Below are 27,847 nucleotides of genomic sequence, written 5' to 3'. Positions count from 1 at the left end.
GCCTGCACTCAGCAGAGGCCTGGGGGGGTGCAGCCCATTCCTTGTCACACAACAGAGCCCACCCCCGGAGCTCCTTGGGGGCTGGGCCATGCCAGGCTGGACACGTGCAATGTATGAGGAGATGGCAGCCACCAGGCCACATTTACAAATATTATTTAAAAAACCCCTTTAATTCCCAGAGTACGAGCAGGCCGAGGGTCCCGGCTACTCAGCAGCACACGCCCCCGCAGCCAGCCCCGCAGGGCGCCCCGGGCACCCATGATCCTCAGCGCAGCCACAGAACTGCCTGTGAGAGCCGCATTCGCCCCCCTCCAAAGCACCACTGTCATGGGGCCGGTCCTCTGAGCGCCGAGGGGCTGGCCAAGCAGAGGTGGTCACAGCAGCCCCAGGGGCGACGGGTCCTCGGGTGCAGGGGGGGATCTGCAGGGATGGGGGGAAGGAGTCCTGGGTGGAGCGGGGCCCCCTCTCTGCTCTCTCAGGAGCCCCCAGTCCTGGGGCAGAGCAGCAGCCCCCCGCCCGCACCGAGCTGTCCGGAGCCTCTCCCCAGGCTGGGCAGAGGGGTGGGGAGCTGAGGGAGCCCCAGCTCAGCGACAGTCCCGCAGACCTGGCTACTGATCGTCGTCCAGCTGCTGCAGCAGCGTCCGACGCCGCTTCTCCAGCTCGCCCTCGCTCGGCTCGCTGTCCGACGTGTCCCAGACGCTCTGTGTGGGGCCAGGGAGAGAGATCAGGGGGGCAGCCTGCCTGCTCCACAGCTGGCATCCATGCCCCACTGCCAGCGTCCAACCCCCCTGCCTGCCCCACAGCCGGTGTCCTGCCCCATTGCTTGCCCTGCAACCTGTGCAACATCCAACGTCTGACCCCCCTGCCTGCCCCATTGCCTGTCTTGGAACCTGCGTCACAGCCAGCGTCCAACCCCCCTGCCTGCCCCACTGCTGCCATCCTGGCCCACACCTGCCTCTAGCCTCTCCTACCCCCACCTCTGTCCTGCCCCCTTCTTGCCCCCCAAAGCCAGGACTTCCACCTCCCCTGCCCCCCACTTACCTTCTCCCTCTTGAGGCTGCGCTGGGGGGAGCGTCGTCGCCCCTCCGCCCGCTCCGGCTCCTTCTCCTTCCCCTTCCTGCCCCTCTCTTTCCCTTGCTCGCCCTCGCTCTGGGGGCTGTTCTGTAACACAGTGGCTGGGGCTCAGGGGGGGATTCCACCAGTGCCCTCCCCACCCTCGGCTTGGCACCGTCCCCTCCCCTGCTGCACTCACCGATTTGTGCCTCTTCTTCTTGCTTTTCTTCTTCTGCTTCCTGGCCTTGCGGGAGCTGAGATCTGCGGACAGAGGGGGCATCAGGCGGGCGCCAGGGGACCCAGTCGCCCCCCGCCCCACCCACCTGCCAGGGCAGCCCCAGCGTCCACCTGAGCCGGGCGAGGAGGAGAGCTCCGAACCAGACTCCGAGGGATTCCGCTTCCTCCTCTTCTGGGCCCGCTGGTGCTGGGCCTCGAGCTCCGACTCTGAGCCCTGGTGGGGAGGGGAGGGGGGGTTAACACGGCCCAGGCTGGCCCCCCCTCGCCCCAGCGAACGCAGGCCCGAAATCCCCTGCTCTCCCCAGCCCCATCCGCCAGCACCAATGAGCATCCAGGGTGCAGGCCCAGCTCCGGCCCCCCGACCCCGGCCCCGGCCCTGGCCCTCACCGACTGCGAGCGCTTCCGGTGGTGCTTCCTGCCCCTCTTGGCGTGTTTCTTGGCCTTGGCGTGGTAGTGCTGGCACTCGTTCTGGGGGGCACAGAGCCACAGGCCATCAGGCCCCAGCCCCGCGGGCCCCACAGGGTAGGGGCCACTCAAGGCACAGCGAGGTGGGAAGGAGATAGTAGGTAGCCCCAAGAGCTGCCATCCCCTCCACATGGGACCCAGAGCCCCCACCCACACCTTGGGGCACAGCCCTGCCCCCTCCACACAGGGCCCCAGAGTCCCCCCCACCCGGGCACAGCCCTACCTCCTCAACACAGGGCCCCAGAGCCTCCCCTCACCCCCACCTTGGGGCACTGCCCTGCCCCCTCCACATAGGGCCCCAGAGCCTCCCCTCACCCCCACCTTGGGGCACTGCCCTGCCCCCTCCACATAGGGCCCCAGAGCCTCCCCTCACCCCCACCTTGGGGCACTGCCCTGCCCCCTCCACATAGGGCCCCAGAGCCTCCCCTCACCCCCACCTTGGGGCACTGCCCTGCCCCCTCCACATAGGGCCCCAGAGCCTCCCCTCATCCCCACCTTGGGGCACAGCCCTGCCCCCTCCACACAGGGCCCCAGAGTCCCCACCCCCACCTCCCGGGGCACAGCCCTGCCCCCTCCACACAGGGCCCCAGATCCTCTTGCCACCCAGAGCACGGTCCTGTCGTCCCCCCACCCGGCTGGGGCCAGGCCCTGCCCCCTCCTCACCTCCACCACCTGGAGGAACTCCCTGAAGAGCCGGATCCGTTCCGACTCCAGCGTGATCTGCTCGAAGGCCAGGTCACTGAGGAAGCGTTCCCGCACCTGCAGAGACAGGGAGCTGGGGGGCAGCCCGGCGCCTCCCCTGCAGCAAAGCACACAGCACGGCCAGCCCCTGCCCCACGGCACGACACGGCACGGCCTGCGCCCCCCCCTGCCCACAGCATGGCCAGCCCCTGCCCCACGGCACGCCACGGCCAGCCCCCCTGCCCACGGCATGGCCAGGCTCTGCCCCACGGCAGGGGCTCCAGGCTGTCACCTCGCTCTCTAGGGGGCCTTGGGTGACTCCTTCAACCTCTAACCTCAGCCATTGAGACAAGAAAGCTCCCTGTGTTTGGGGGGAGGGGTAGGAGCCATGCACAGGAAATGGGGACAGCTCCCACCGGCACTGCCCTGCAGGACAGCCTGTGGGTTGGGAAGGGGCCCGGTCTGACGAGTGATGCCGGGGTGAGGGGCCCCGAGGGTGGGGAGGGGCTGGGGACAGAAAATGACGGGGGGTGAGGGGCCTCGCCTGGCAAGTGACGCGGGAGTGAGGGTGGGGAGGGGCTGGGGCCAGGGAGTGACCCTGGGGTGAGAGGTCCAGCCTGGCAAGTGACGCCGGGGTGAGGGGCCCAGCCTAGCGAGTGACGCCGGGGTGAGGGTGGGGAGGGTCTGGGGAGAGGGAGCGACGCCAGAGTGAGGGGCTTGGCCTGGCGAGTGACGCCGGGGTGAGGGTGGAAAGGGGCTGGGGTCAGGGAGTGACGCCGGGGTGGGGGGCCCAGCCTGGCGAGTGACGCCAGGGTGAGGGGCTCAGCCTGGCGAGTGACGCCGGGGTGAGGGTGGAAAGGGGCTGGGGTCAGGGAGTGACGCCGGGGTGGGGGGCCTGGCCTGGCGAGTGACGCCGGGGTGAGGGGCTTGGCCTGGTGAGTGATGCCGGGGTGAGGGTGGAGAGGGGCTGGGGCCAGGGAGTGAAGCCGGGGTGAGGGGCTCAGCCTGGCGAGTGACGCCGGGGTGAGGGTGGAAAGGGGCTGGGGTCAAGGAGTGAAGCCGGGGTGAGGGGCCCAGCCTGGCGAGTGACGCCGGGATGAGGGTGGGGAGGGGCCTGGCCTGGCGAGTGACGCCGGGGTGAGGGGCTTGGCCTGGTGAGTGATGCCGGGGTGAGGGTGGAGAGGGGCTGGGGCCAGGGAGTGAAGCCGGGGTGAGGGGCTCAGCCTGGCGAGTGACGCCGGGGTGAGGGTGGAAAGGGGCTGGGGTCAAGGAGTGAAGCCGGGGTGAGGGGCCCAGCCTGGCGAGTGACGCCGGGATGAGGGTGGGGAGGGGCCTGGCCTGGTGAGTGACGCCAGGGTGAGGGGCCTGGCCTGGCAAGTGACGCCGGAGTGAAGGGCTCGGCCTGACGAGTGATGTTGCCCGGGGGCCGGACGCTGCAAGGGAGCGGATTCCCCTGATACCTCGTCCCAGGAGGAGCCGGGCTCCAGGGGTGGGGCTGCCTGCTTCAGCATGCTCTTGAAGGCTGCTTCCCGGCGGCGTAGCTTGCGCACTTCCTCCTTCTCCCGCTCCCGCTCCCGCGCCTCAGCCTTCTCCAGCAGCTGTGGGGCAGACAGGAGGGGTTAACACCATAGGGTGGGGGCCAGGCCCTGCGTGGCCCCATCCCACCCCACCCCACCCCACCTACACTGTTAAAAGTGAGCTTGATGTTGCCTGTGTCCAGCGTGGCTGCCCTCTTGTCAAAGCTGATCACGTGAGCGAAGTCCTCGAAGGTTGTGGTCACCTCCACGCTGAAGCCGCGATCCTGCCAGGACAGAGGCAGGGTCATTTGCATCTCATCCCGTCCCCCAGGCCCAGCAGCGGCTGTGCCCAGAACTGGGCGAGGGCAGGAGGTCATGGGGGAGTCCCCATCCTCCTGCACATACAGCGTGGTACATAAAGATGGTTCGCTTCTCCCTAGCCCTGAAATGCAGCCATCTCTGGGGTGGGGCATGGCAGCTGTTTAGGACGGGATGCAAAGAACAGGCCCACATCCAGTGCAAAGCACGGAAGTTTTAGAGAGGCAGAATGAAATGAGTGGAGCTGGATTGCGGCCTGGATTAGCCTATGACTTGGGGCACTGGCTTCACACTTCATCCGCAAGGTGAAGTGCACCTGCAGAGAGAACAGGACCCTGTCAGGCTGGGCTCGCGAGGCTGGGCAGAGGGGCCGTGCCATTCCAAGGCCCTCTCCACACAGCAGGACAATTGGGGGCTGGGGAAGCTGGTCAGACAGGACCCCAAACCCCACGGGCAGAGGCAGCTGCATGCCCTCACCTTTAAGATGTCCTTGATGATCTTCTTCTCGTCATGGAAACGAGCCTTGAGATCCTCCACGTAGAATTTAAACAAGTCCAGGGGGGTGGAGCCTGAGCAGAGGGGGCGGCATTACAGGCTCTGCCAGGACACCCAGTGTGGCACCAGGACGGGGGGGCTGCTGGGCTCCAGAGAAGCCCCCAGCGCACTATGCTCCTTAATACCCCACCTCAGGCAGGCAGGTACTGCACAGGGCAGTCACAGCACGAGTGAACAACAGAATCCAGGGCTCCTGGCTCTCAGCTCCCCTGCTCTAACCACTAGCCCCCACTCCCCTCCCAGAGCACAGCACAGAACCCAGGAGTCCTGGCTCCCAGCCTCCACTCTAACCTCTAGCCCCCACTCCCCTCCCAGAGCAGGGCACAGAATCCCTGAGGCCTGGCTCCCAACCCCCTGCTCTAACCACTAGATGCAACTCCCCTCCCAGAACAAGGCACAGAACCCAGGTCTCCTGGTTCCCAGCTCCCTGCTCTAACCATGACTCCCCTCCCAGAGCAGGGCAGGGCACAGAACCCCCGAGTCCTGGCTCCCAGCCCCCTGCTCTAACCACCAGACCTGACTCCCCTCCCAGAGCAAGGCACAGAACCCAGGAGTCCTGGCTCCCAGCCCCCTGCCCTTACCCCTAGTCTATTCTCCAGTCCCCTCACTGAACACTGTCAAATGAGGCCCGGGAGGCGAGCGGCAGCTCACTAGGCCCCACTGGGGAGGTGCAGGAAGGAGATCCAGCCAGGGCGGGGATTGGAACCCAGGGATGCCCGGTGCTCATCCCTCTCAGCTTTGCTTCAGCATCACAGCCTCTGCCCCTTCGGGTGAGTCCCTTCTCCTCTCTGTGCCTTCCCAGCTGTAATGGGGTGGGGGACACTACCCATCCCCCAGGAACCCACCCCACTGGGCCCCCCCGGCTCTACCTAGGAGCAGGAGTTCCACCTCTTTTGGGCTCCTGCCGCAGCCACGGCTGGCCCTTTAACACGCCCCCCAGGGGCTCCACGCCAGGCTCCGGCTCTCCCTCATGGTCCCGCGCCCCCTGCCCCCCGCGGCTGCACCGCTCCTTACCGGGCTGGCCCAGCATGTTGGCAAAGCGGGCGTCGGCACTGAGCGAGGGGTACAGCTCCATCCAGGTGGACATGGAGTGCAGCTGCCCCTTGTCATGCAGCTCATCCAGAAAGGCCTGGGCAAGAAGCAGCCTGTTATTCTACGATAGAGTGAGAGAGAACTTGGAGATCAGCCCCTCCCCCGAACACACCTGTGCCCCAGGGGACAGCAGAGCCCCGCCCTGTGCGGCCCCTCCAAACAGGAGCGGGGGCAGCACGGATCACACGACCCCTCTGCACTGTGAAACAGAACATCAGCACAGCCTACTGGGTCCACCTAGGCCGGCGTCCTGTCTTCGGACAGTGGCCAGTGCCAGGGGCCCCAGAGGGAATGAACAGAATTGTCGAGTGATCCATCTTCATCGCCCATTCCCAGCTTCTGGCAAACAGAGATGAGGGACACCATCCCTGCCCAGCCTGGCTAGTAGCCGTTGATGGACCTATCCTCCGTGAACTTAGCTAGTTCTTTTCTGAACCCTGTTATAGTTTTGGCCATCACAACATCCTCTGGCAGTGAGTTCCACAGGTGATTTTGCGTTGTGTGAAGAAATACCTCCTTTTCTTTGTTTTAAACCTACTGCCTGTTCATTTCATTTGGTGACCCCTAGTTCTTGAGTTATGAGAAGGAGTAAATAACACTTCCTGATTCACTTTCTCCACACCAGTCATGATTTTACAGACCTCTGTCAGATCCCCCCTTAGTCGCCTCGTTTCCAAGTTGAAAAGTCCCAGTCTTATTAATTTCTCCTCATACAGCAGCCGTTCCATCCCCCTCATCATTTTTGTTGCCCTTTTCTGACTGAACCTTTTCCAATTCCAATTCTCTCTGTGGAGAGAGAACCCTGGGCCACTGCAAGGGAGAGGGGGCAGGGACAGCTCAGTGGTTTGAGCATTGGCCTGCTAAACCCAAGGTTGTGAGTTCAGTCCTTGAGGGGGCCACTTAGGGATGTGGGGCAAAAATCAGTACTTGGTCTTGCTAGCAAAGGCAGGGGGCTGGACTCGATGACCTTTTGAGATCCCTTCCAGTTCTAGGAGATTGGTATATCTCCAATTATAATAAAAAAGAGAGCGAACCGGGCCACGGAGAGAGAGCCCTGGGCCACAGCCCATCTGCACAGCCACAGAGAGAGGGAGTCAGGCCACAGCCCATCTGTGCTGCCATGGAAAGAGAACGAGCATCAGGCCCCGGCCCAGCCTCGCTGCCACATGTGATCGTGCCCCAAACACAGAGCAAACTGCGGCATCAGCTGGTGACATGCTGGGTGGCTTTGCCTTAGGAAAAGGTCTTAGGTAGCTGCTGCCCCCTGCTGGCCACTCCCTGGATAGCAGGTCCAGGCGCCCAGGTTGGGGTAACAGCTGGATCCTCCCAGACGCTCTCCTGCAGAGAAGGTCGCTCTGCGCAAAGGGGGGTTCAGCTGCCCTTGGCAGGGGCTCGCTGGCGGATGGTTTTCTGCAGGCAGCAGGGTTGGGTCACTGCAGGGATGTGGCAAATGAGGACAGGAGTCGAGAGGGAGGCTGGGACTCAGGAGACCTGGGTTCTAGTCCTGTGCTGCCTCAGGAAGATTGGGTGAGGTGCCATGTGGGCTCCAAGCGCTGCAGCCAGGCCCGTTATGCAGACGCTCGCTGCAGAGGGGGCTGGCGCCACAGTAAATCTGCACCCTCTACAGCCAGTAACTAGGACGAGGGATGAGTTCTCCAGCTGGCCTAGACCTGCCTGCCCAGGGGTCTGTCGGCCTAACTACGGCTCTCAGGGTGGCCACGCAGCTAGGTTGGCCTACATTGTATGTACAGACCTGAAGGACAGACGGGTCTGGGCTACAAAGCTCCCGGAGCCCCTCCCTAGGAGCAGAGGCAGAGACCCCCTGCTCTGACCCTGCTGCCAGCATGCAGGCAGCCAGGTGCTCTGCGGGCTGCAGAGTGCCCCTGGCGACCCCCTGGGGAATGAGAGCTAAGGGCCCCATAGACCTGTGCGGGGATGTTCATGTCACCTTCCCTTAGTGCCCCAGGCAGGGCCGGCTTTATGACCCTTGGGGCCCAATTGGAATACTCGGTAGCGGTCCAGGGGCTTCGGCGGCGGGGGTCCACTCCGGGTCTTTCACAGCACCGAAGGACCCTCTGCTGCCAAAATGCCACCAAAGACCCCCCGAGTGGATCACCTGCTGCCAAAATGCTGCTGAAGACCCCAGCAGCAGGGCCCCCTTAGGCGTGGGGCCCAATTTCGGGGAATTGGGGTCAAGCCGACCCTGGCCATTGTTCACTCAGGCACAGGGAGGGAAGGGGACTGTGGCGCAATAGGGAGCAGGGTGGATTGACCTGGGACTGTCTGCATGGGGGAGGGGAGAGCAGGGGGTGGCTTTAGGTGAGGGACCATACCTGAGCCTGGAACCTGAGCCGGGAGTGGGGTGGGGCAAATCAACACCTTTGCCTGGGAACTGGACAAAGGGGGAGAACCTGCTGTAGGTGGTTTTGGTTTCAGTTTGGGGCTGGCTGGGAAGAGGCAGGAACCCCAAGTCTGGGGTCTAAGCTCCTTGCCCCCCAGAGAGACTCAGCTGAAGGGTCCTGGTTGTACCTACAAGCCCCGCTTGGGACTGTGTCCTGCTGTCTAATAAACCCTCCATTTTACTGCCTGGCTGAGAGTCACGGGGAACTGCAGGAAGTGGGGGGTGCAGGGCCCTGACCCCCCGACAACCCGTGACAGGGACTGATCTGCCTCCGGCTGTAGCCACAATCCCAAACTCCCTCTGACTTCCAAGCTGCAGAACTGAGCACTGAGCGATCCACCCCACAGCCTGACGCGGAGTCAGGAATAGAACCCAGGTGTCCTGCAGCGCAGAACAGTCACATCCTGCTGTCCTGCCCACGCACCTGACTCCGTGGCCATCGCAGCCAGAGCCAGGGGGAAGGACGACAGGAAGGGGAGAAGCTGTCAAAACCAGAACTACTGGAACAACTACAGGAGAAGGCATTTCAGTGAGCAGGGGCCAACCCACTGAGCTCTTTAAACCCTGCTGATCTGCAAGGACTACCCTGCACTGGGCATGGAAGGGTTACAGCTAATAGTGACCAGACACCAAGCTCCCTCCAGATACACCCTCCTCCCAGCCCAGCACCCTGACCCTCTCTCGGCCACCCTTGCTTCTGCCAAGTCCTTGATGCCCCACCAAAGGGGCAGGCAGCCTCCAGCTAGACCTACAGGCTGCCCTGCTCTGCCAAGCCCAGACCCAGAGCTGTCACCCCCTGCTAGGGCATCACTACCTCTTCCAGACCTCAAGGCACAGATACCTGGAAGGCCTCTCTGTTCTTCCGCTGCTGGCGCCTCTCACGCAGCCTTGTCTTCTCCTTCTCTTCCTCCTCCTCCTTCTCCAGCGTGCGGATGTGCTCCTCGAAGCAGATCAGTGCATCCTCCTTGTCCATGTCTGCAAGAGGCCCGGGGGGGATGAGCGGGGAGAGATGGCACTGGGCGGGGTAGGGCAGGAAGGAGCTGGGGGAGCATGGGACCAGGGAGTAGAGCCAGTAGGATACAAGAACAACGCTTTGCCCCTCATCTAGAGGGATGTCCCATGGTTACAGAGCAGGGGCTGGGAGCAAGGCCTCTGGTTCTAGCCCTGGCTCAGGGACGGGAGGGGAGGGAGGTTCACTGGGTTAGGGCCAGCGGGGCTAAACGCCAGGTTCTACCCCTGGCCCTAGAACAGGAGGGGCCCAGTGAGTTACAACAGGCAGGGCTGGCGGCCAAGACCCTTGGGTTCTACCCCAGCTCTGGGTGGGCAGTGAGGTCTGGTGGGTTACAGCAGAGGGGGCTAGGACTCCTACATTCCACCCCTGCCCCTAGGAGGGGAGCAGGTCCCGTGAGGTAGAGCGGGAGAGATCCAGGATACCAGGGTCTGCCCCAGCTCTGGGTGGGCAGTGAAGTCTGGTGGGTTAGAGCAGGGGGCGGCGGAGGCTGGGCACCAGGACTCCTGGGTTTTATCCGTACTGCTGGGAGGGGAGCAGACCCTGTAATGATTAGACACTAGGGTGCAGAAGTCCTGACTCTCAATCCCCTTAGAATGTACCATCTTGGATAGACGGGGAGGTCCTTGGAGCACATCTGTTGGAAGGGGCTCAAGACTAGGGAGATAGGTGCAACCAGATGGCACCTTTCAGGGAGAAAGGGTGTGCCTGGCCTGTACTATTTATGGGGCCAGGGGAGTGGCGGGCTTGTACCATTGATCTTGTGCTCTGTGTGTGTGGGGAGGGGACAATATCTGGCCTGTACCATTTATCTTGAGGCAAGGTGGGCATGATTGGCCTGTGCCATTTATCTTAGGGTGGGAGCAATGGCTGGCTTGTACCATTTATCTTAGGGGCGGCAGGGGGGAGCAATGGCTGCCCTGTACCATTTATCTTAGGGGCGGCAAGGGGGAGCAATGGCTGGCCTGTACCATTTATCTTGAGGTGGGGGCAGGGGAGGGTCAATGGCTGGCTTGTACCATTTATCTTGGGGTGGGGACGGGAATGGCTGGCTTGTACCATTTATTTTACGGTGGGAGCAGGGGGGCAATGGCTGGCTTGTACCATTTATCTTAGGATGGGGGCGGGGGGGGCAATGGCTAGCCTGTACCATGGGGCAATGGCTGGCCTGTACCATTTATCTTAGGGGCATGGGGGGGTGGCGGCAATGGCTGGCCAGTACCATTTATCTTAGGGGCGGCAGGGGGGAAGCAATGGCTGGCCTGTACCATTTATCTTGGGGTAGGGGCGCGGGGGGGGGGTGTCAATGGCTGGCCTGTACCATTTATCTTAGGGGCGGCAGGGGGGAGCAATGGCTGCCCTGTACCATTTATCTCTTGGGGTGGAGCGTGCGGGGGATATGTGTCAATTGCTGGCTTGTTACGCATTTATCTTGGGGTTGGGGGCAGGGTGGGGGTCAAATGGCTTGGACTTGTGTACCTTTTATCTTGGGCTGGGGGCAGGGCCGGTGGTGTCAATGGCTGGCTTGTACCTATTTAATCTTGCGGTGGGGACGGGGGGGGGTCAGGTGGCTGGCTTTACCAATATAATTTGTGGCGTGGGGGCTGGGGGGGTCAATGGCTGGCTTTGTACCATTTATCTTGGCGGGAGATCCTTATGGTCATGCTGTTAAGACTATTATGCAACAAGTTCTCCAGCAAAATTAGATGACTTCCTACTTTCTGAAGCTTTATACATGTGAAGTGCTAGTCTAATGTCCCATTTAGGCAATATTGCTAGCTAATGTCTCCTAATCCATATATTTTTTTCAATTGATGCCTCATGGAAGATTTAGAGAAATCCAGAATTTAAACAAGAACAATATCAATTCAGCTGTGTAGCAGATACTTCAATTATAATAGCTAATGGACAAATTGAGAGATAAAAAGACTTTTCTATCATGCTGAAATTCAATGAACAGTTTTCAATTAGGCTCAGAGTATAAAAGGGAAAAAAGAAAGATACTTTTCCTTGATGTTAACATTGCAGAAAAAGATGAGAGTAACTTTGCTTTTTCATTATACAGAAGAGATGCATATAATGATGCATATTTAAATTATAAATCAGGTCACTATCTGCCAAATGAAAGCAATATCAATTAGAGCTAAGGTGCATCAGGCTTTAAAACTCCTTATATTTAATGACAAAAGTATGACTGTTAATCTCAGCAAGCCAACAAAGGGATAATTTAAGGCAGTAAGAAATCAGAGTGATGTCACAAAAATAAGCCTTCACAGCTTTTTGGATAGTATTATTATAATTAATAGACTTCGAATGACTTTTTTTGTGGGTTATGGGCTTTCACAAAAGCATTTATTGCAGGCATAAAATATAAAAGTCTAAAGATTGGGTTTGACTAAGGTTGACTTGAGGGTCCTTAGCCTTTCTACTACAGTAATGCCTGTAAAATAATAGTTTCATTTATAGGCTCAATTTATAATGTTGAATTTATGCCAGTTCATCTGATATAAATCATGATAATAGCATGATCCATTGTATGTCACTTGTGCTAATGCAAATTAAATATCATTACGTTAAAAAAAAATCCCTATGTTAAAATAACATTAAGTGTATAACTTAAACCAATGGAAAAAAAATAGATTAAGGGTGAATTCTCACAACTTTGCGTGAGCATATATGCAGATGATCAGTACAAAACTATGTATAGGTTACACATAAAATTATAAATATGCACAAGAAGGAAAAGCTAAGCAAAATATAAAATTGGTTAAGAATGGACCAGCAAAACTGTATTATAGCTTTTATGTTTTTAAACCACTATCATTTGCAACACCTCCTATGAAGTGTGAAAATAAAGTGTCAGATTTCCAAAGAATTTAGGTGTGCAAAGTACATGTGCCATTGAATGCCTAATTTGCATTCACTACTATGGGCACAAGTGAGGTATCTGCAGTAGATGTACCCACTCCTGGTACACATTTGCACAGGAATTTCCAATTTGTAGGAGCACTTGCATTATTTATTGGCACAGGGATGTTGCATAATTATGGAATTTGGCCCGGAGAAAAATATTTATCTTATATAACTACCTATTTATTATTTGTATAGCAGTTATGCTTCCAGGCTTCAACTAAGACTTGAAAGCCATCGTGCACAACATTGTACAAAGATATAGTAGGAAACATTCCCCGCCCCCCAGCCTCCCACCCACTGCTACAACCCCACACGGCCTCCCCCGGAGCAGCTGCTACTGCGGTGCAAGCTGATAGCACTGGTGGCCATGGCCTCCTCCCCCAGCAGGCAATGCTTCCCCTGAACCAGAGCTGGGCCAGCCAGCAGCACTGCTCTCACCATCCAGGCCAGTGGCACGCTGGGGCCTCGGGGGCCATGAGGTGCTGAAAATGTGATTACAGCCTAAAGCAAAGGAAATCTTGCTCCCCCTCCAGTGCTCTGTCCTCTTCGAAGCAGACCCCCGCCCCATCCATCGCACAGGCTGAACGCCAGCAGCACACACACACTGGTTACACTGACTCCATAGGAAACGTAAGGGGGTGGGGAACATTTTGACTTTGAATAAGGGGTTCCCGACCTGAAAAGACTGAGAAACACTGGCCAGCAGCGTAAGCCAGGCCGGAGAATCACGCCCCGGGACCCCTCATCCAGCCCAGAGCCAGGGGCTGAGCCACAACATTCCATTTACAGACTCCTGAGTGACACCCCCCCATGCCTGGGTGAGCTGTTCAATGGTTAATTTCCCCCAAATTGTGCCATATTTCCAGTCTGCCCCAGCCCCTGGGTCTTGTTCTGCCTTCACAGGAGCCCAGAGCACTCAGACAGCTCCCCACAGTACGTTCCTGCTGTGAACAGGTCACTGCTTAGCCTTCTCTGGGATACACTAAGCTGAGGGTCTTTACTCCCTCGCTGTCAGGCAGCTTTTCCATGTCTCTTCCTGTGACTCTTCTCCGAACCCTTCCCCGTTTGTCAGCTCCCACTGGGAAGTACGGACACCACACGCAGACACGGTATCAAGTCTCACCATTGCTGCACGCAGAGGTGACACCATCTCCCTTCATCTTCTTGCTCAGACGTCCACCCATTGCTTCGCCCTCTGAGCCACAACACTGCACACGCCTGTCAACTGCTGCCCACATGGTCTCAGCCCCTTTGGGAGTCAGTTTGCCAGGAGACAGTGCCCCATCCTACCAGCGTGACCTACCCTCCTAGCTCCTAGAGATGTGACCTTTGGCTGTGTTAAACCACTGGACGTGCCCAGTTTACAATGCAGCCAATTACTCAGTTGAATCAATATGTCCTGCTCTGCCCACTCAGCTGTCAGCTGCGACGGTTTCCTGCACAGATTTTATACACTCTCCCAGATCGCTGACAAAGCCATTGCAAAGCCCTGGGCCCCGTGGGGGGATGACAAGGATTCCATTTACACTGGTGCCCTGCGATCGAGCCACAAGCCAGTTTAGACGCCAATCAGTACGTGCCATGTGGGTTTTGTGCAGCATTTGTTTTAATCAGGATGGAGCGTGACGGCCGGGCGTGCCGCATCAATGTCTGGCGGGGTCACACGGGCCCTGACACCGTTATGGGATAGCCTGGGCTCCATGCCGACGCCAGGCAGGGGTCACATGCGCCCTGAGACTGTTATGGAACAGCCTGGGCTCTGTGCTGACACCAGATGGGGTCACACTGGCCCTGAGACCGTTATGGGACAGCCTGGGCTCTGTGGCCGACACCAGACGGGATCACACCGGCCCTGAGACCATTGTGGGACAGCCTGGGCTCCGAGCTGACACCAGGCAGGGGTCACATTAGACGGGCCCTGACACCATTATGGGACAGCCTGGACTCCGTGCCGACACCAGACGGGTCACACAGGCCCTGACACTGTTATGGGACAGCCTGGACTCCGTGCCGACGCCAGGCAGGGGTCACACAGGCCCTGACACCGTTTGGGACAGCCTGGACTCCGTGCTGACGCCAGGCAGGGGTCACACAGGCCCTGACACTGTTATGGGACAGCCCGGACTCCGTGCCGATGCCAGGCAGGGGTCACACAGGCTCTGACACCGTTTGGGACAGCCTGGACTCCGTGCCGACGCCAGGCAGGGGTCACACAGGCCCTGACACCGTTATGGGACAGCCACTGTGGATTGTGACAGCTGAGTGCTCCGCACAGACACCGGGTGGGGTCACAATGGCCCATCACTGCCCTGTGCCACAGCTGGGACCCGCCGTTACCTTCTCCTTCTTGGCCAGGAAGAACAGCACGTCGTCGTAGATCTCCTTGCGGTCGCGCTCGGGGACCACAGCCCAAACTTCCTGCTCCCCGAACATTTGCTCAGCTTTCCTGGGAAGGGAACGGCCAGGGTGGGCAGTTACTGGGCCAGGCTCCTCACTGTGCACCCGGGCCCAGCGAGGACACGCAGCAAGACACTTCTCCCCATGGGGATGGGGACAGAGCCAGAGCGCAGCCAGGCATACTGACCGAGCAAGGGGCAGCCCAGCTCCTGCCGGCTCAGGGGCAGAGGCGATGGAGACGCCTGCAGGGACTGACGCTGTCATCAATTTCTGACGTTTGCAGGGGCTCCTCCAGCTGCTTGTTAAATGGCCCCTCTGGGCAGGGGAGGTGTCCCAGGGAGGGCTTCCCCACGTCCCTGGAGAGTGCTTCCCTCAGTCATTTCTGGAACAGCCTCCCTGGAGAAAGCCCAGCCCTGCTGGGCCCCACCTGGCCCGTGACACTCACCTCCCCCATGCCGTCTAACTGGGGACCCCGGAACCTGCTCTCAGCCCCACTCTCTCCCTCCCCACCTGCGGGCTGGCCACAGACCCTGCAGAACAGCCCACAACGGACTCGCACATCTCTACTGCCAGGGAAGGCTGGTCTGCGGCTAAAGTAAGTGGCACCCAGGACTCCTGGGTTCTCTCCCCGGCGCTGGGAGGGGAGTGGGGGCGGGTGGATTAGAGCAGGGAGGCTGGGAGCCAGGACTCCTGGGTTCTTTCTCTGGCTTGGGGAGGGGAGGCGCACAGGGGTTGGCTGGATCCTGAATGATGTTAGGGTGTGTGTGCTCTCCTAACCTTCCACCTGCTCTGGGACCCTCCATCCGGTACCCCAAGGCCAGGTCCCATAACCCCAGGGGTCCCCCTCAACAGGCAGGATGCGACACCCCTGCCTGGCTGCTCTCCCCACACGGCCTCCCAGCCCCTGCCTGGCCCCTCTCCCCGTGGCGCCCTCTCACACCTGTAGCGGGTGATGGAGCTCATCCGCTCGTGCTGCTCCAGGAATCGCTGCAGCTCCTCCTTGGCCTCCTTAGCCCTCAGCCGAGCTTCCTCCTTCTCCTCCTTCTCCCGCTGGGCCTTGTAGGCATTGAAGGCCTGCTTCTTCTCGCTCAGCTTGGGCAGGGCACTGGGCACAGACCGACGAGCTGGGCTGGGTTAGAGGCCCTGACTGGCTGCTGCTGAGGGGCCAGCATCGAGGGCAGAATGGGGGTGCTGGCTGGAGGGGGCTCCCGGGTACTCCAGTCCCAGCCTCTCTCAGCAGTGGGCGGCTGGGGGGGGGTCCTGGGTACTCCAGTCCGCTCTCGCAGCAAGTGGTGCTGGCTGGGGGGGCTCCTGGGTACTCCAGTCCAGCCTCTCTCAGCATGTGTGGCGCTGTGGGAGGGGCTCCTGGGTACTCCAGTCCCGGCCTCTCTCAGCAGTGGGCGTGGTGGGAGGCTCCTGGGTATCAGTCCGCCCTCTCGCAGCAGTGGGCGCTGGTGGAGGGGGGCTCCTGGGTACTCAGTCCCGCCTCTCTCAGCAGTGGGCGCTGGCTGGGGGGGCTCCTGGTACTCCAGTCCCGGCCTCTCGCAGCAGTGGCGCTGGCTGGGGGGGCTCTGGGTACTCCAGTCCGCTCTCTCAGCAGTGGGCGCTGGCTGGGGGGGGCTCTCGGTACTCAGTCCCGCCTCTCTCAGCAGTGGCGCTGGCTGGGGGGTGCTCCTGGTGTTACTCCTAGTCCAGCCTCTCTCAGCAGTGGGCGCTGGCGGGGGCTCCCGGTACTCCAGTTCCGCCTCTCTCAGCAGTGGGTCTGGCTGGGGGGGCTCTGGTCATCAGTCCCAGCCTCTCTCAGCATGGGTGCTGGCTGGGGGGGGGTGGGGGCTCCTGGTACTCCAGTCCCGCCTCTCTCAGCAGTGGCGGCTGGCTGGGGGGGGCTCTCGTATCCAGTCCGCCTCTTCAGCAGTGCGCTGCTGGGGGGGCTCCTGGTACTCGTCCAGCCTCTCTCAAGTGGGCGCTGCTGGAGGGGGCCTGGGTATCCAGTCCGGCCTCTGTCAGCAGTGGCGCTGCTGGAGGGGGCTCCTGGTATCCAGTCCCAGCCTCTCTCAGCATGGTGCTGGCTGGGGGGGGCTCCCTGGTACTCCAGCTCCGCTCTCAGCAGTGGGGCTGGCTGGGGGGGCTCCCGTGGTTATCCAGTCCCAGCCTCTCTAGCAGTGGGCGCTGGTGGAGGGTGGGCTCTGGGTACTCCAGTCCCAGGCCTCTACTCAGCCATTGTGGCGCGTGGCTGGAGGGGGGTCCTGTATCCAGTCCCAGCTCTTCAGCATGCTGGCTGGAGGGGTCCGTACTCCAGTCCCAGCCTCTCAGCAGTGTGGCGCTGGCTGGGAGGGGCTCCTGGGGACTCCATCCCAGCCTCTGCCAGGGGCGCTTGTGGGAGCGGGGCAGAAAGCACTGGCTGGGGGGTACTCCCAGTGTACTCCCTGCAGGGGCTGCACTCTGCAAGCAGCCAGTGTTGAAGAGGACGGTGCGCGCGGTGGGCTGGTCCCTACTCTGAACCGCGGATCGTCCACGATCATTCATGGCCAGCTCCCACCGATGTGTTGGAGGGAGCCCTGACCCAAACGCTGATCAGCTGGGACCGTAGCCTAGCCACAGCCCCACACATAGGACCTCCGCCCTGGCCAGCCCCCCAGTCCCAGTCCCCTGGCCAAGCCAGCCCCAGCCCCCCCACAAAACAGACGCCACACCCTGGCCAGCCCCAGCCTCCCACAGCAAGCGGCCCCCCTCTGGCCAGCCCCAGCCCGCCACAAACAGCGCTCCTCACCTGGCCAGCCCCATATCCCCCACCCTGCCTCCCTCCTCCATACCTTGTCCTTCAGCAGCTCCTTAAAGGCCAGCTTGGCCTCATCCTTGGTGCTCCAGCTGCAGGTGCACCTCTCCCCGGCCCCCCCCGCCTCCTCCTCTTCCCGCCGGCCAGGGTCGCCACTGCGCCGGGAACACAAACATACCGGAGTCATGGCATGAAACGCTGGGGGCTGCAACCCAGCGAGCTGCAGGAGGAGCAGGGGAGGGGCACAGGCTGGGCTGGAGAGGGGCGTCCCACTTGGCTTAGCAACACTTGCTCCCCGACAGGAGGGATCCCAGGGGAAGGACCGGGGGCCCCGTCACTCAACAGGGGGGAACCCAGGGGAAGGGCCGGGGGCCCCGTCACTCCTCAACAGGGGGGAACCCAGGGGAAGGGCCGGGAGCCCCGTCCCTCCTCGGCGGGGGGGATCCCGGGGGAAGGGCTGGGGGCCCTATCACTCCTCAACGGGGGGGGAACCCGGGGGAAGGGCCAGGGGCCCCATCGCTCCCCGGCGGGGGGGGATCCCGGGGGAAGGGCCGGGGGCCCTGTCGATCCCTGATGGGGGAGATCCTGGGGGAAGGGCCGGGGGCCCCGTCGCTCCCCGGCAAGGGGGATCCTGGGGGAAGGGCCAGGGGCCCCATCGCTCCCCGGCCGGGGGGATCCCAGGGGAAGGGCCGGGGACCCGTCGCTCCCTGATGGGGGAGATCCCAGGGGAAGGGCCGGGGGCCCCATCGCTCCCCGGCGGGGGGGATCTCGGGGGAAGGGCCGGGGGCCCCGTCGCTCCCCGGCAGAAGGGATCCCAGGGGCCCCGTCACTCCCTGACGGGGGTGCATTCAGCTGGAATTCTCTCTCCTGGCCGGTGTCTGTTGTCTCTGTTCCACTCTCTGGAGCAGGGCCTGGCACCACGGGGCCCAGCTCCTGCCCGGGGTATCCTGTGCAAGCTGCGTGTGCCAGGCGTCCAGGTGGGCCTGGCCATGGATGCTGGTGCTAACTGGCCCCAATGAGAGCAAACGCCCCCAATATGTGGGGCAGGGTCCCTGCTTGCAGCTCCCAGCCCAGATCGCCATCACCTGCTGGTCACTTCCTCCTGCTGCAGGGCTGCTTCCTCCGGGCGTTCGGCCGCGCTCCCCAGCACAGGTGTCTCCTGCTCCTCCCCACCCGCAGTCTCCGTGTCCGTGGTGGCGGCCGAGGACAGGCTGGGGCTCGAGGCGGCTGATGGCGTCTCCTGCTGCTTCCTGGAAGAGCAGAGAAGGCCGGAGCCTGGATCTAGTGAGACACAGAGGGGAGGGGGATAGAGGGGCCCATGCAGAGTCCTGAGGGCCAGTCCCCCGGGCTCAGTGGGGCCCACCACCCATGAGGCGCAGGGTGGCCCCTGTAGGCCCCATGCTGGGAGGGTGAGCTCTGCTCTGTCCTCCCCACGTAACCCCAGCGAGGGAGGTACCTGCCCTCGAAACCCATGGTCTTCCGGTGGGCACCCCCCTCTCTGGCCCCCAGGGGGCCCCCCTCCCCGGGGGGGGCTCCATTCCTGAGGGCTCTGCCCCACTCTGGCCCCCTGTGGTGCCGGCGCCCTGCTCTTACCGCCCTGGGTCAGAGCTAACGGGTCCAAGCCCCGGGGGCAGACGCCAGCCACTCACCCAGCCTCCTCCTCCTCGATGAGCGCTGCAAGGAGGGAAACAGAGAGCCCGGCCGTTACTCAGTGCCCGGGGGGTGGCGCCTGGCGGCCAACGTAGGGACGTGTCACTGCGAGAAGCTCTGCCTCTGTGCCCGGCGGGTGCAAAGGGTTGAAGCAGGGGGCCTTGGGCACGTGGCTGGTGCGACTGGCCAGCTAAGGACTGGCTGCAACCGACCTGCTTCGACACAGGATCTGGCCAGGCACCAGGAGCCCCAGAGGCTGAGCCTAATGCCAGGAGTCAGGCAGGGCCGCGAGAGCTCAGCAGGACGAGGGCCTGAGAGGGGCTGGAGGCTGGGCTAAGTGCTGGGCTCCGACACAGGCTCCCCGGGACCAAGAGACAGGAGCAGACTGAGAATGGCAGAGTCACAGCAGCCGGCTGGTGGAGCCCAGCACTGGCCAGCCTCAACTCCGGCTTCTCCTCTGCCTCCCCATGCCGCGCCCAGGACAGGGGGCTGTGCCTGCTGGCTAACAACTCCCTGTTCTGAACAGACTGCTGGGGGGGCAGTGGGTCCCTGAGATCTCGGAGCAGGAGTCTAGTGTGGTGGGACTCCTGGGCAGAGCTCAGGGGAGAGGCAGGGGGGCTGGAGCCCGGAAGCCCAGGCTTGGAGGCCTGTCCTCATGGCAGGGGTGATCACTGGGGGGGCTGGGACCACTCACAGGCTGGGGCACAGAGACCCAGGGGCACTGGCTGCAGCCCCAGCCCGGCCCACGGGAGGGGGGGTTACCATGCAGCCCAGACAGGAGCATCAGCCTGGGGCACGGAGGAGTCTGCCTGTGCTCCCGAGGGTGTGGTTGTCCTGCTCCCCAGCTCTCTGGGCTCCCGCCCCCTTTACCCTCCAGCTCGTCCAGGTCCCGGGGCTTGGTCCAGCGCGACTCCTTGCTCTGGGAGTTGTAGTAGTAGGACTTGCCTGTGTCCGACTTGTACTCCCTCCAGGGACACTGGGAGAGCAGCAGCTGCGAGGGAGAGAGCAGGGCACCATGAGCCAGGGGCCCATCCCAGTGGAGGGCTGTGGGAGGGCACTGGCAATACCAGGGCTGAGAATGGAGGCAGGACTCCTGGGGAGCAGGCCAGTAGCTCACAAGAGCTGAGGTCTAAATCCTCCTGTTATATTCTGCCTCCCTGGCCACACAGGCACATTTCCAGCTGCTATGCAGCTGTCACTCAGCTGCTGTGCCCCACCCCAGAGGTGGCTGCATCTCAGTGCTGGGTGAAAGGCTCTGAAGGAACTCGCCTCTGCTTTGGACTTCAGCTCATCCGGCTTCTCCCAGGTGGACTGCTTGGAGCTGCAGTTGTAGTAGTAAACGCGCCCGTCCAGGGCCCTGTGCTCACTCCACGGAGGCTTCTGGGCACCACAAGCAAGAGAAGGGTCAGGAAGGTCCAACCAGCCCCTCCCCGCCCCCGCCCCCAGTCCTACCCCCAGCTGCCCTCCCTAGGCCACACAGCTCAGCAGGGCCCCTGCTCCCAGGGCCATGCAGCCCACCAGGGCCCCTGCCCCAGCCTCCTCCCTGTACAGCAATGGGCCTGATCCTGCTCCCACCGCAACCAGCAGCAAAACTCCAGATGACGCCAGTAATTCACCCCACTGGAGTAAGGGGCAGGTGGCAACATGCCATGACCTCCCCATGGTGCTCAGTGGGGAGTGGTGTCCCCTGGTGGCAGGACTGGGCCCTTGGCAGAGGTTTGGCTTTTCCTGGCCGTTGTCCCTAGGTCCTCCCCAGGAGTTAAACTGGGATCTGGCTGGGAGCACACACCCCAGGGGCACCGGAACGGGGGGTGGGGGGGTGGGACTGGGGGCCAGGGCCCCCCACTTGTAGGGTGCTTCTGCCACTCCTGACACACACCCCACCTGGGAGGACTGCGTCACTGGCCAGCCACCCCCACCCAAAGCCACAGAGAAGGGACAGGACACGCTACCTTGCGGGAGACGTCCTGCATGGGGGAGCCGCTGCTCATCAGGCTCTGCTGGACGGGGGCCCCCATGGGATTTGGGAGCTGGTGGGCACAAGAGTGACAAGAATCAACTCCTCTTCTGAGCTCTGCTGGTGCCCCTCAATCCCAACCCGCAGCCCCCTGCTATCCCAGCCCTGAGCGCCACCCCAGCTCTGCCAGTGCCCCTCAATCCCAACCCACAAACCCTGCTACCCCAGCCCTGAGCACCACCCCAGCTCTGCCAGTGCCCCTCAACCTGACCGCAGCCCCTGCTACCCCAGCTCTGCCCCCCAGCTCTGCCGGTGCCCCTCAATCCCAACCCACAGCCCCTGCTACCCCAGCCCTGAGCACCACCCCAGCTCTGCCAGTGCCCTTCAACCTGACCGCAGCCCCTGCTACCCCAGCTCTGCCCCCGCAGCTCTGCCAGTGCCCCTCAATCCCGACCCGCAGCCCCCTGCTATTCACGGGGGTTAAGAGGTTGGGATGAACGCTCCTTAGGGATAGGGGGAGCCTGTGCGGCAGCGTTGCTGAGCATTGATTTGGAGGAGGCTACTCACCGTGGGTGCTGGCTGAGCCAGAGCAGCTGGAAAACAAGAGCCATATGTTACTGGGATGGTCAAGGGCTGTCAGGTGGGGGTTACAGATCCCCTAGAGAGACTGGCAGGGCTAGGCACCCAGCATCAAGCACAGGACTGGGTCTCCCCTCAGGATTGGGCATGATTCCCAGGTGCTCCCCTGGGGTGCAGCAATGTTTCACCCTCCTCCCTGAGCCGCCAGGGGCGGCAGAAACTCCAGACAGCTCCCCCCTCCCCTGCTAGGATGGACCAGCCCTCCTCTCGTCAGCTCCCCTATGGACCACCCCGCTGCGATGGACCCTGGGACTCACCGCCAATTGGGTCTGTCCCAGGAGCCGCCTGCCAAAAGAGAAACGGGGCCATGAGCCGCGGGGACTGCGGCTCGGACCCAACCCATCACCAGACTCCCCTGCCCAGGGCCCCCTGAATCCCTCTACAAACGCCCATAGGAGCTCAGAGCCAGAGCCGTCTGTGAGAGGGAAACTGAGACACGAGGTCAGCCCCTGACTGTTCCAATGCTGCAGTGAGCAAATCAGGAGCAGAACTGGAAAAAGAACCCAGCAGTCCTGGCACCCCGCCCTCACCCCAGGGTGGCACCTCATTTTAATGCTGAGCTCTGCTTTGGAAACAGGGATTGGGCAGTGGGGTCCCCGTGGAGAGGGGCAGGATAAGGGCATGGAGACCCCTCTACGTTCCACCCCCAAGTCAGCCCGGGCAGCCTCTGCCGCCGGGCCTGTCTGGAGAGCCTAGGCATGGTTGGCTGGACAAAGGGGAGGTTACAGGGATGCTCACCACACCAGAAACAGGACCAGCTGGCACCCCCGGCATCAGCATCCCTGGCATCATGGGAGGCACCATGGGTGGCATCTAGGGGACAGAAAGGTGGCATGGCAGCCTGGCACGTCAGCCAGCAGGCACAGGGCCAATGGAGCCGGGGAAACGGCCGGAGCCTCCGGCTCCGAACTCCACTGCGATCCCCACCCCTGTTCATGGAACACTGGCAGCGTGGCTCTGATCACAGGATCGGGGGCAGAGGGTCACGGGGGATGAGGCCACAGAACCTACGTTCACATGGGGCTTTTCCCAACATCTTTGTCATCGAGGTTTAACATAAAACTTTTGGCTGCAGAGAGCCGTGGCCCAGCCAGCCCTTGCCAGAGCCCAGCCCCCTCCCCCGAGTTATGCTACTCAGCCACTTCCCCTACTTCTTTCAGCCTGGGAAAGGGACTGACCTGCAGCCGCAGGCCCATGAGACCAGTGCTGGGATAGAACCCAGGAGTCCTGGCACCCAGCCTCCCCGGCTCTACCCCACCAGACCTCACTGCCCTCCCAGAGCTGGGAGAGAACCCAGGAGTCCTGGCACCCAGCCTCCCCGGCTCTACCCCACCAGCCCCACTCCCCTCCCAGAGCTGGGATAGAACCCAGGAGTCCTGGCACCCAGCCTCCCTGGCTCTACCCCACCAGACCCACTCCCCTCCCAGTGCTGGGATACAACCCAGAAGTCCTGGCACCCAGCCTCCCCAGCTCTACCCCACCAGACCTCACTGCCCTCCCAGAGCAGGGAGAGAACCCAGGAGTCCTGGCTCCCAGCCTCCCCGGCTCTACCCCACCAGCCCTCACTCCCCTCCAAAGCTGGGAATAGAACCCAGGAATCCTGGCACTCAGCCTCCCTGGCTCTACCCCATCAGCCCCCACTCCGCTCCCAGAGCTGGGATAGAACCCAAGAGTCCTGGGTCCCAATCTCCCCTGCACCATAATCCCCCAGATCCTGCTTCCCAGAGGATGGATCCCAGACGTGCGATCCATGGTCCTGCACTGACATTCCACCCCGAGTGGAGGCTCGAGGGGAGCCCTGGACTCAGACAGAGAGAGACAAAGGGAGTGGCTTTACCTGTCCAATGGGTGGGGGCCCTGCCATGGGTGGGAGCAGAGGCGGCATCATGCCAGGGGGCATGGGGGGCATTGCTGGCGGTCTCTGACCGATAGGAGGGAGTCCCATGGGGGGGAAGGGAGGGGGAATTCCAGGAGGAGGCATCTAGGAGCAAGAAGAGACACAGGCTGCATGTTGCTGCTCACCCCGGCCCCAGGGCAGCCCCCTACTGAAGGGACTGGCCCTGGCCAACCAGGGACTCCTCCACCAGTGCAGCTACTCGGGCAGACGCCTGGCACCAGCCACTGGCGCAGCTCACTCAGGATGTCTCCTTGTCACCACCGCAGCACATCCACACAGGGGCTTCGCACCACAGCAGCTCCCCTCGCCTGCAAATGCAGGACAAACTGCCCAGTCTGAGCTAACGAAGAGCAATGAGGGTGCGCGTGCAGGCACATAGACAAGCATACACACACACACGCACGCATATACATGCACGCACATAGATAAGCATACACATGCACACACACATATGCACACACATACACATACACATGCGCACTCACACAGCCAGTGTACTGAACTTTGCACAGTCATCCCACACGGCCAGGCCAACAACTCCCGTTTTGTGCCACGCTCTGGGACAGCTGGGTCATGCTGGCTTGGTTAGTAAGCGGTGCCAGGTACAGGTAACTTACGAAGGGTGGAGGCATCATCGGGGGGGCGGTGGGAAATGGGGCCGGCTGCCCTGCAGGGCCACTGCTGGAGTCCGGAGCCGACTGTCAACAGCAAGAAAAGAAAGGCAGGAAACAGCTGGTAAGCAAGGATGGTCTCATGGTGAGAGCAGAAGGGGCTGGCAGCCAGGACTCCTGGGTTCCATGCCCAGCCCTCACTGGAGTGCTGTGCAGTATCTTACGTTGGGGCTCCTCGTGCAGATACTAAATCGTATCTTATTTTAATTAAAAGAAACACCGGAAAAGAAGTGAAGCAAAGGACAGCAAAGCACAGACTAAAGAGAAGCCGCAACTTCCTAGAGATGGATGGGCAGAGGCGCTGTGTGGGGATGGATGGACAGACAGACAGAAGATGAGTATGGGGACGGATGGATAGATAGAAGGTGGATATGGAATGAAAAGGTGGTTGGACAGAGGGTGTGTATGGGATGAACAGATAGAGTGTATGGGGAAGGATGGATGGATAGAGGGTGCATATGGGGATTGGTAGATGGATGGAGGGTGCGTATAGGGATTGACAGAGGATGTGTATAGGGATTGGTGGATGGATGGAGGATGTGTATGGGGATGGAGGGTGCATATGGGGAATAACTGGATGGATGGAAGGAGAGGAAGTGTATCGGGATAGGTAGATGGATGGAGGATGTGTATGGGGATGGATGGATGGATGGATGGAGGGAGGGTGCATATGGGGAATAACTGGATGGATGGAAGGAAGGAGGGAGGGAGGAAGTGTATGGGGATAGGTAGATGGATAGTGGGTGCATATGGGGATGAATGGATGGCTAGAGGGTGTGTATGGGGACAGATAGATGGATGGATAGATGGTGCATATGGGGACGGATGGATGGATAGAGGGTGTGTAGGGGGATGGATGGATGGATAGTAGGTGCGCATGGGGACGGATGGATGGATAGAGGGTGCATATGGGGATGGATAGATGGTGCGTATGGGGATGGATGGATAGATTGGATGGTGCATATGGGGACGGATGGATAGTGGGTGCATATGAGGACGGATGGATGGATACTGGGTGCGTATGGGGACAGATAGATGGAGCAATGGATGGATAGCAGGTGTGTATGGGGACGGATGGATAGAAGGTACCTGTGGGGATGGATGGATGGATAGATGGATGGATGGAGAGAGGGTGCGTATGAGGACGGACGGACAGATAGAGGGTGCATATGGGGACGGACGTATGGATAGAAGGTGCATATGGGGATGGATGCATGGATAGTGGGTGCGTATGGGGATGGATGGATGGATAGATGGATGGTTGGACAGAGGGTGTGCATGGGGATGGATGGATGGATAGTGGGTGTATATGGGGACGGATGGATAGAGGGTGCATATGGGGATGGATGGATGGATAATGGGTGTGTACGGGGACAAATGGATAGATGGATGGTTGGACAGAGGGTGTGCATGGGGATGGATGGATGGATAGTGGGTGTATATGGGGACGGATGGATAGAGGGTGCATATGGGGATGGATGGATGGATAATGGGTGTGTACGGGGACAAATGGATGGAGAGAGGGTGTGTATGAGGATGGATGGATGGACGGATGGATGGATAGCGGGTGCGTATGGGGATGGATGGACAGCGGGTGAGAATGGGGAATAGTGGGTGTGTATGGTGACAGATAGATAGAGCAATGGATGGATAGTGGGTGCATACGGGGATGGATGGATAGAAGGTGCCTATGGGGACGGATGGATAGATGGATGGTTGGACAGAGGGTGTGTCTGGGGATGGATGGATGGATGGATAGCGGGTGCGTATGGGATGGATGGATGGATAGGGGGTGCGTATGGGACAGATGAATGGATAGTGGGTGCATATAGGGACAGACGGATGGATAGGTGTGCATGGGGACAGATGGATAGATAGAGGGTGCGTATGGGGAAGGATGGATGGATAGTGGGTGTGTATGGGGATGGATGGATTGATGGATGGATGGATGGATAGTGGGTGCGTATGGGGACAGATGGATGGATAGAGGGTGCGTATGGGGACAGATGGATGGTGCGTATGGGGACGGATGGATGGACAGAGGGTGCATATGGGGATGGATGCATGGTGCGTATGGGGACGGATGGATAGAGGGTGCATATGGGGATGGATGGATGGATAGTGGGTGTGTACGTGGACGGATGGATGGATGAATGGAGGGTGCATATGGGGACGGATGGATGGATAGAGGGTGCGTATGGGGATGGATGGATGGATGGATGGAGGGTGCGTATGGGGATGGATGGAGAGGGTGCATATGGGGATGGATGGATGGAGGGTGCGTATGGGGACGGATGGATAGAGGGTGCATATGGGGATGGATGGATGGATAGTGAGTGTGTATGGGAATAGATGGATGGATAGATGGTGAGTATGGGGACGTATAGACAAATGGATGGATGGGTGGAGGGTGCGTATGGATGGATAGTGGGTGTGTATGGAGACGGATGGATGGAGAGAGGGTGCGTATGGGGATGAATAGATGGATGGATGGAGGGTGCGTATGGGGACGGATGGATAGAGGGTGCATATGGGGATGGATGGATGGATAGTGGGTGTGTATGGGGACAGATGGACGGAGAGAGGGTGCGTATGGGAATGGATGGATGGATAGATGGTGCGTATGGGGACGTATAGACGGACGGATGGGTGGAGGGTGCGTATGGATGGATAGTGGGTGTGTATGGAGACAGATGGATGGATAGAGGGTGCATATGGGGATGGATGGAGGGTGCGTATGGGGACGGATGGATGGAGGGTGCATATGGGGATGGCTCAATCTTTATTTTCAGAGCCCCACGCTCCCTGGTAGAACGCAGAGCCTGGTCCGTGGCTCCCTGGGCTGAGGATGATCCAGGTGCGTAACTGCTGACGGACCCTGTGTGTAATGAGTTGGGTGTCTCCACTCTCACTGGGCAGGCATCACGTGACCCCTCTCCCCTTGGCCACAAACTGCTGCTCACCCACCTGCTGTAGGGTGCCTCACAGGCTGCTCCTTCTGGGCATAAGTGGGGAACCCCAGGGCAGGCTGAGGCCCGTGGGGCAGGGCCCGCCGGGGGACCCCAGGGCAGGCTGAAGCCTGTGGGACAGGGCCCGGTGGAGGACCCCAGGGCAGGCTGAGGCCTGGGGGCGGGGCCCGCCAGGGGACCCCAGGGCAGGTTGAGGCCCGTGGGGCAGGGCCCAGCGGGGCAGTCTGGAGGGTGGGGCTGGCTGTCCATGATTCATTTGAAGGACAGGGATGATAAATTGCAATGCCATTTGCTACGCTTTGCCCAGCGCCGGGCACAGCCCCATGGTGCCAGCGCGTCCAGCAGTGCTTCCCCCTAGACCCACACACAGGGGTCACTGGCTGGCTCTGGGTCTGGAGGCGAGTGTGGAGGAGCCATGTTGGGGTGGGGGGGTCTGTATCAAGGCAGGGAGATATCCCCCCCCTGCCCCCAGCCTGGCAGGTGCAGACCCTGGGGTGGCGTGTGATGCCCACTGCTCCTGTGCAGGGAGGAGCCCCTGTCTGGGGGTGTGCTCTGCCCATGCACGGGGGGGCGGAAGGGCGCTGTGCTGGGTGGGGCTGTTCCCCGGGGGGCTCAGCCCCTGCAAGAGGGAGCTGTGCTGGGGGGGGGGG

General features: G+C 61.1%; 1 protein-coding gene across 1 annotated transcript; it reads right to left on the bottom strand.

Moving 5' to 3' along the window:
* Positions 1–137: 137 nt before the first annotated feature.
* On the bottom strand, positions 138–24,450 carry PRPF40B (pre-mRNA processing factor 40B). The gene is made up of 26 exons (XM_075061211.1): positions 24,175–24,450; positions 23,498–23,641; positions 22,399–22,473; positions 21,918–21,945; positions 21,589–21,614; positions 21,017–21,094; positions 20,334–20,444; positions 19,935–20,055; positions 19,064–19,088; positions 18,500–18,664; positions 17,452–17,569; positions 17,134–17,170; positions 15,579–15,762; positions 14,547–14,687; positions 9,554–9,561; positions 9,161–9,423; positions 5,841–5,955; positions 4,749–4,840; positions 4,121–4,237; positions 3,897–4,034; positions 2,419–2,514; positions 1,678–1,758; positions 1,402–1,504; positions 1,253–1,314; positions 1,042–1,161; positions 138–701 (listed from the first exon to the last, which is right to left on the bottom strand). The coding sequence occupies exons 1-26, from the start codon at positions 24,190–24,192 to the stop codon at positions 609–611; spliced, it is 2,559 nt and encodes an 852-aa protein (XP_074917312.1). The 5' UTR covers positions 24,193–24,450; the 3' UTR covers positions 138–608.
* Positions 24,451–27,847: the final 3,397 nt, after the last annotated feature.

The sequence above is a fragment of the Chelonoidis abingdonii genome, chromosome 26 (genome assembly GCF_003597395.2).
Source record: "Chelonoidis abingdonii isolate Lonesome George chromosome 26, CheloAbing_2.0, whole genome shotgun sequence".
NCBI classification, from domain to species: Eukaryota; Metazoa; Chordata; order Testudines; family Testudinidae; genus Chelonoidis; species Chelonoidis abingdonii.
Note: the sequence above shows the minus strand (reverse complement) of the source record. Positions and strands in the feature narration are given on the sequence as shown.